The sequence below is a fragment of the Solea senegalensis genome, linkage group LG5, assembly GCF_019176455.1.
Source record: "Solea senegalensis isolate Sse05_10M linkage group LG5, IFAPA_SoseM_1, whole genome shotgun sequence".
Taxonomy (NCBI): Eukaryota; Metazoa; Chordata; class Actinopteri; order Pleuronectiformes; family Soleidae; genus Solea; species Solea senegalensis.
This window is the reverse complement of record NC_058025.1, coordinates 2,274,784-2,283,433: the sequence shown is the minus strand read 5'-3', so window position 1 is coordinate 2,283,433 and position 8,650 is coordinate 2,274,784. Positions and strand designations below refer to the sequence as shown.

The 8,650-nt window shown below is 40.5% G+C and overlaps 1 protein-coding gene across 1 annotated transcript in view; it reads right to left on the bottom strand.

Moving 5' to 3' along the window:
• Positions 1-4,943: 4,943 nt before the first annotated feature.
• The window catches only part of zmat4a (zinc finger, matrin-type 4a), a 122,443-nt gene continuing 118,736 nt past the window's right edge, over positions 4,944-8,650 (bottom strand). The window contains exon 7 of the mRNA XM_044025357.1: positions 4,944-6,894. Coding sequence (XP_043881292.1) covers positions 6,867-6,894 — 28 coding nt within the window. The 3' untranslated portion in view covers positions 4,944-6,866. The remainder of the gene's footprint in view (positions 6,895-8,650) is intronic.

Sequence of the window (8,650 nt, the reverse complement as noted above, 5' to 3'; positions counted from 1 at the left end):
TAATGCAAATGAATGTAGCTTAAAGGAAGATGAAAACAAAAATGATGACTCGTCTTTTCCACCGCCGGAAAATAAATAAATAAATAAATAAAAATAAAGCTGATGTGACAAAAATCATGTGTAATTTTAGTCGACTAAAACTAAACGGTATTTTTCAAATTCTTTAAATGTTCGACTCCTTTCAGAAAAACCATCTGATCGGCTGCAGTGTTTAGTTTTTGAAGAGGGGTTTGGTTTCTTCTTCTTCTTTTTTGTCTCCTGCAGCAGCAGCAGCAGCAGCAGCAGCAGCAGCAGCAGCAGCAGCAGCAGCAGCATGTTTTCCAGCCTGTGGGCTCTGACTCTTCTTCATCACTGTTATCAGAGCTCAGGTAAGAACATTCCAGATGATTCCATTGCTGGAGGCCACGCCTCTCCATATTCAGACAATAGCAGGTTTAATTTTGGCCATGGGGAGGCTTCACTGTGAAATGAGATTAGAGCGAATCAGGACAACAAAGCTTGTTCCTCAACTATTTCTGCTTTTATAAGAAAATACTAGAAAGTAAATGAGTGAGAACTAAACTGTGATCAGTTGAAATGACCCAGTTTTTTGTTTTTTTTTATCCCCTGAGCGTTCGGACTTTTCTTTAAAGACCGTTTGGAGGTCAGTGAGGAGAAAAATCTCAGTAAAAAAAATTCCTGCCTCCTCATGCACAGACCAATTTGGGAAGCCATTTACATTTCTATTATTCAAATTTCTTTTCCACTGAGTGAATTAATGAGTCTCCGCTTCCTGACGGGCTGCTGTTTTCTGCATAGCTTAATTAAAATAATCCATCACGGGTCACGACACGCGACGCCGGGACGCTGTGCTGGAATACGTAACGGGAGGAGCTCGGTGCGGGAGAACGAAGCCGAGGATCCGCAGTGAGAACCGCGTGTGTTACTCACAAAAGTCAAGATTCCCTCATAAATGCGTCCACGTTCTCTTGCAGTGCAGCATCTTTCATTAGCTGCATTACAGAGTATGCACGAATGAACCAGAGCTGATTAAATGTTCCTTTAACTTCTGTCTGATCCACTTTGCTCTTGCACTACTGGGCCTCACATACAGTAAGAAACTGGAGGCTTTTGTCTGTGAAACACAGTCAGATTATTAATGTGAGACACCGACTTATTCAGAGTCGAGACTCACAAATTCACACACACACAGGTATAAGGCACTTTTCCACAATACAGTTGTAGTACGGCTCGACTCTACACAGTTTGGGGTGTTTTCCGTTGCTATAGTTCCTTCTCAACGTGGACAGGGTCGTCATAGTAACAGCTGGGTTAACCCTAACCCTAACCCTTGAACAGGAAGTGCACAAATGAAGGGATTTTGGCTTTTAACCCTGAGCGCTCACGCGACACGGATCAGTGCTGCAGGTATGTGTTGCGCAGAAGTCGCAAAATAGAGCAATAGTGTTTTTTTTTTTTAGTTTTTTCACAAAAACAAGCCAAGTGAACTTTGAACTTTGACGTATTTTCCAAACATTTTGAGCACTTTTTGCACAGGTGTGTTTATAAAGTCATCAGATTGCCTAGGTTGTGTCTATATTCTATATTACACATTCTTATACGCTGAAATGCTCTGTGTTCTAAGTGTTAAAGTGATGAAAATGATTGGAATCACACAGGAAACACAGTATATGCTCTCATGATATCATAAACCCCGACCTCACGTCAGCACCGTTTGTAAAGAAGCAACATAATCAACATGAGGATGAAAATGAAGCACAGCACACGCGGCAGAGTTCATGTGGTTGCAAGTGTCTTTAATTTGTTTTCTCAGACACAAAGAGAGAGAGCACATAACCCAGAGCACAAAGGGACGAGAGAGGGCGCGCATGTGTGACACGTGGACGTCCTGTGATGGACGACAAACGACTGACGGATCCAAAAGGCAGAAGAGTTTGGAACGGGAATGTTTTCACTCCGGCTGAGGCAAAGCTGTTCAGTGAAGTTTTTTTTTTTTTTTTTTCTTTTGTTGAAACTTGCAATAACAAATCAAACGTGCATTTCTTATTTGCAATATTTTAAAAAAAACACATGTCTATAAATGATTGGTAAGTGTCGTCAGTGGCTGCGTTGCTCTTCACATCAGCTGGCGGCTTTGACATCAGCCAGTTTGTGTTTTGTTTTGTTTTCAGTCCACCTCCGTGTTCCCGTGACATCTCTGCACAAACGACAAAAAAAACCAACAACAAACGCTTCAACAGAGTCGGAGTCAAAGCTACATTTTTGAACGGACACAGCTCTGCAGTTTGACACAGCACTGGAAAAAATGACGTTAGAGAAGGAATCACTTCTACTGTAAACAGATAGCAATTACAAATCTTCATCTGCTCCACAACAGTAAGATATTCATGATGTAATAATTATTATTTTCCTCATTTGTACAACACTGGCTTTAAAATCGACATCTTTAATTTCTTAACGTGACATGTAAGAAAGAAGAATGCTACATAAGCTTTGAATAAGATTTATATATATATATATATCAATATTTATCCATATATATAGATCTATGTATGTCTATATACGCTACCAGTCAAAAGCTTCAGGACATCTCAAGGTCGTGCACCAACTTTAAAATATGAACAAATCTTCATATATTATATGAATATGTTATGCATGAATCTTTATCTTAACCCTTTAATACCAAGCATATCGCAGCGTTTGCATTACTGCAATCACGCAACGGTTTGTGCTATCAGAAAAATTCCAGCGGTTTCTGTGTGGTTATCGCGGTAATTTCACTCAACTCAAACAAATGTTACTTTAAATACGTTTTATACTGTTGAAATTTCAAATTCAACACGCAAAATCTGGAGTTTTGTCAAAAATAAAGCTTGTTTTCCTTCTTTTAAAATTGTTAATACACCATTTCAACATGCAGTGAATTGTAAATAACTGCCAGATATTGAAAGTTATTCTGGAAAAATGGGCAAAAGCGCTTAACCCGCAGGACATTTTCTGGCCCCTTTCGTGGTTAAAATAAAAAGTCTAAAAAGTCTAAAAGTCCAGACAGACATTTTGAGGCTTGGATGTTAAAGGGTTAAATATAAACCAAAGTCAAATGAGTTCACACAAGGCTTAAGTCGATCATTTCCACTCTACTTGCTCTTTGTTTCAGTCTCGTGTCGCCCGGTGACACAGTCGCACTACAACAGGAAGTGATTCATTTCAGGTCACGACAAACAGAGACGACATTGCTCTAGCAAAGCAAATTATGAAATTCAAAATCATCAGTATGATGTCCCCGCCCGCCCCTGCTCTGCTGCTGTATACACACAAACACTCCCTCAGTCAGGTCTGATCGTCAATGTTTTTTTGAGGCAGAATAACATCATTTATAACCAAAAGTTACGCACTGCACCTTTAAATCCTAAACTGGAGCTGAATATTTCCGAGTCCTCCAGCAGCTGAACATACTGAGATTTCTTCTCTTTAGGGGGAAATATGACAGTGTTTGGAAAGTTTGTTCCCGATACTAAAGCAGTTCAGAGTTTCCGAAAATGTGCCGCACTTGCATTTTTGCTTCAGTTCATCCCACAGCGGCTTTAAGTCTCTGTCATCATGCTGTACATACTTTTCTTTCTGATTCATTTTACTTTGAATATTCTGCCTCATTATCCTGCTGGAATAGTATGGAATAGTCTGTGTTACAGGTGTTACAGGTGTTACAGGTGTTACAGGTGTTTCTTTTCTCATTGTTCTGACAACCTCATACTGTACAGCTTCCTGCGACTCTGTTGTTCTAATGATGTTTGAACACATTTGGTTCCTACACTGCTTCTCACTGTTTGTGTCAGAGGGGAACCTTCAACCCAAGACAATATATATGTATATATACATATATGTATATAATCATCATTCAACCCAAGACAAAACAGACAAAAACCTATGTGTGTATATACATACATATATATACATACATACATACATACACATATACATATATATGTATGTATATATACATACATACATACATATATACATACATACATATACATATATACATACATACATATATACATACATACATACATATACACATATATACATACATACATACATATACATATATACATACATACATACATACATATATACACATATATACATACATACATATACACATATATACATACATACATATACATATATACATACATACATATACACATATATACATACATACATATACATATATACATACATATACACATATATACATACATACATACATATACACATATACACATACATACATGTATATACATATATACACATATATACATACATACATACATATATACATACATATACACATATATACATACATACGTATATACATACATACATATACACATACATACATACATACATATATATATATATCACTTAACGCAATAAATGATCTGATTTGAGAAAAGACAAAGTAGCAGACCTGCTGCACCTCTGTGAGACCAAACTTGTTGTTATAGCGGCAGTAGCCTATCTTGGACAACATGGAGGTGTTCTAACACTTTTGACTGGTAGGGTATATAAAGCTGAATTACCATTTAATACACTCTACAATATCAAAACTCTTTTTTTAGTCAAACCATTAGAGTTCAACTCCCTTACGCACCGACACGATCCTACGAGGCTCTATAATGGAATGGATTCAGTACATGTGACACATGTTAGATTCCCGACAGCACGGTTCAATTTCACTGAAGCGACCAGTTACACCTCCCTGAGATGAAGACCACACTGAAACAAAAGCATCTGAAACCAGAGGAAATATTTCTCAGCCTACAACACTGAGGCTTTTACACAGTAAAGGGAACATCTTTTTTTTTTTTTTAATTCTCTATTCCAGTTTAACAGTTCTGTTTTAAACCAGGTGGAATCAATCTATTTTTGCATTTTTGTTTTGGTTTAATTCAACTGTGGGGGCTCATTCCTGTTGGCAATCATCACGTTAGCTGAGATCTGGGAGCAAATAAGGTGGGAAACTGGGACAAGGACAATGATCTGTGAGACTGCAAGGCATAGAAGCCGAGGATTAAGCAAGATTTCAACTTGACTGGGAGTAAAAAATGATCGAGAGCGGCAGACGGTTGCTGTGATGCTCGGAAAAGTACGAGCAAAGTCAAAAGAGGAAGTCATTCTCTGAAGTGTGATGGATTAGAGGAACAGTATCGATGGCTTATGGTTGAAAACACATATGAAAACATATTTACTGCATGAATAATCACAAATTTAATCTTTCTTCCACCTCCACCAGACCTTGCTAATCGCTGCATTCTGTTGCCGTGAATGTCAGAAGGTTTAAAGTTTAGTCAAACAATAGCTGAACCTTCACAGTTGTCCTACTTTATGCAGATGATGCAGCTCTGTTTGTAACACCAGGCTGTGACCTCCAGTGTCCACTGCAGGGGTCTGCAGCAAAGGTGGAGGAAGATGATGAGGGTTAGCATCTCCAAACCTTCCACCGAGGGTGACAAACTCTGGGTGGATGATTTACTTTCATGGTTTAGGGTCAGAAGCACAGGTATGATATCAGGGGACTATTTTGTGTTTGGACACCTGTCTCACGGGGAACTTGCACGAGTGGGCAACCTCTCAAGTGTGGGCAAGCATGATGACCCTTCTTTGACAGCCTGGTCCTTCAAATGAAAACATTTCAAACCAGATGTTTTCCCGGAATCTAAAGGAACCTTGAATCTTCTGCATGTTTAAAAACCATCAAAGAAAATGGGCTTCTCTTGAGTTTTAGAAGAGGCTTCAACGACCTTGATGTTGAATCATGGAAAGATCTCGAACAATCTCAAAATTCCACAGAATCTTGGGTCTTGCTGTTGGGCCACTTGACGAGTGAGTGAATAGACGGCTTGGAGAAACACTTCATTATTTGCTTTACCTTCCTCTGTCTTTTTGCAACCTGTGTTTATTGCCCCATTAGTCGTGTTTAAGTGATCCTAAAAGTGCTCCCAGAACTCACACATAAATCCACCGAGTCATTACCAACAGGAAAAAGAAATAAAAGCCTTGTTGTAATAAACCAGAATTATTTCTTAAAAGTTTTAAAAACTATTTCTGTGAAGATGCTGATTTCTCCAATTAGTTCTCGCTGGTCTTCTTAAAGCTCTACCAGAGCCGTTCACCGTCCAGTACTGTCAACATACTGTACTGCACAGCAAGAGGCCAACCAGTGTCATTATTGCCATCGACCCCTTTCCACACGGAGGGGATTTAGCTCCACTGCAAACATGTATGCAATAAAAGCACTCTAGATAAACTGCACTGTGTACCAGACAGAACCACGGGGCAAAGAGGACAAGCCCATGATGCTAAATAACGTCAAATAAATAAGTTCTGCTTCAACCGTTCAACAAAAAAAACAAACTGTTTAAAACAACCCTCATAGTCTCCAGGTAAAGTCCCAACTTCCAGGTCTCCGCATCCCGTGGAAAATTGAGTATAATTGAGTCCATGCAGTGTAAGAAAGGCGGCCGTGTGCCAGATCCACGGTCATGAGAGTGGACCGGGAGACACGGGACGCAGCTGCAGTGGAATGTCAGGGGTTCAATGATTTAAACAGTGAAGAAACTCAAACTGTACACTGACGAGTGAGAGTTTGACACGGTAAAAAAAAAGAAATAAGACAAACGTTTCTCCTCCCTGTCCAGGCAACCGAAGCAGAAAGAGAGGGAAAAATAAACGTAGAGAGAGAGAGGAGATGATGTGGAGGAGAGAGCAGAAGCAGGGCAAGCTGACCACAGCTTGTCTGACATCAATCCAGAAGTTTCAGGGTTGTTTTTTTTGTTTTTTTTTTAATCTTCATCCCATGTTCACTGGACACATATCTGATTCTTCAGGCTGTTGGAGAAAAACAGACAAGAAGAGAAGGAAGAGTCAGATTCTCACACTCAGAGTTACAAATATCTACACACTCGCTCTCTCAACCTCCCTGTGTCTGCTTGGTTTTGTGTTTTGGAGACAAATCTGCGGTTTATCTGCGTGAGCTCGCTAGCTCGCTAGCTCACCGGTTGGCGGCCCAGCCGACAGCTGAGAGCTGAAACAGCTGACAGAAACCCGGAGACAGGAAACCAGAAGCCCGGAGACCAGCACCTTGGTAAACAACGAGCCGCTGGTGTGTTTTAAATCTGCGGCTAACAGCTCAGTGGCTAACAGCTGGTGCCGCTAAAACTAGTGACAACAAACAATATTTTATTTTGTAGTAATGGAGATGGTTAAGGGAAATGTATCGGAGTAAAAGTACACATTTTATTTACGAAATGTAGTGGAGAAAAAGTAAAAATGGTCAGAAATATAAATAACAAAGTACAGATATGTGAAAATTGTACTTAAGTACAACAACAAAGTATACATACTTTGTTACATTACAACACTGGTACATAGTGCATCGTGTAGTCTCAAGCACGCTCTGTGCTCTCTATTTACGATGTATGGTTGCTAATTGTGTTAGCTCCCGTATGCTAGCTGTTGCTACGTGCTGGAGAGAATAAACCCTCTCGTTGCCATCAAAGATCAACTTTTCCGTCTCCCGTGGTTCTTTCGCGAGACACACTTCCCCTCCGCCGACGCCAACAATAACAACTCAACTCAACACAGAGTAACGGCGAGCGTATGAACTGCCTGCTGGAAAAAACAACAATACACTAATTTCAAGACCCAAAATCACATATAAATAAAGTTGTGTTTGTGAGAGCAGTCTTCCATAACCCTCCATCAAAAAAACACCTGCAGCTGTACAGGGATGGAGTGAAAAATGGTGATGACAATTATACTGAAAACACCATCAGTACCCTTCAGACGGGACACTGGTGTCAAAAGGAGCTGCCAGTTCCTTTGTGACTGAACAGGTGAATGGAATCCTGCAGCCCGGACTGACTGATGTTCCTCGTCTCGTCGCTTTATCATCGCACAATTACAGTCCTCTCATCCCGAGTCAGCTCGCACAGCTGATGCACTAACAGGCTCGATCACTCAATCCACCCGAGGACCGAGTCGGGTCGAGACAAAGACGGCAGAGACGCCAACCCGTGCTTTAATGGAGCAGCTGGGGGATAAATCCAGAGGAAACCTGCAGCGAGGAGGCCCCGCGGGGACGACTGGGAAACACGACAGATTGACACTTAACATTGTTTTTAGTTGCTTTATTTTCACTGCACATAATCAATTCAGTATCTGCTGTCAGTGCGATGGGAGTTGCATGTTTTTTCCTTTAGGTGAGCTAAAGCAGAGTAATCACAGTGTGTGCTGCAGAACGAGCGTCCTGCTGTGAGTGTGTGTGTGTGTGTGGCGCGAGGACAAAACAACCACAACGCAGCACAACTGTCACACTTATTTTACTGGAGAGCTTAATGTAGCAGAGCACACTGGAGCGGCAGAATCGACAGTCACATTTAGACTAACACACACACACACACACACACACACACACACACACACACACACACACAGAGGAAGCTTTGACTCGCAGAACTGAAGAGATTTTGTAACCTCAACCTTTTATGGAATAAGCTTTTTGGACATTTGTCACATAAATGCGGGCGGCGAGACCAAAAGACTGGCTCCGGTATCACTGAGCACAGAAGTGTAAATATTGGCT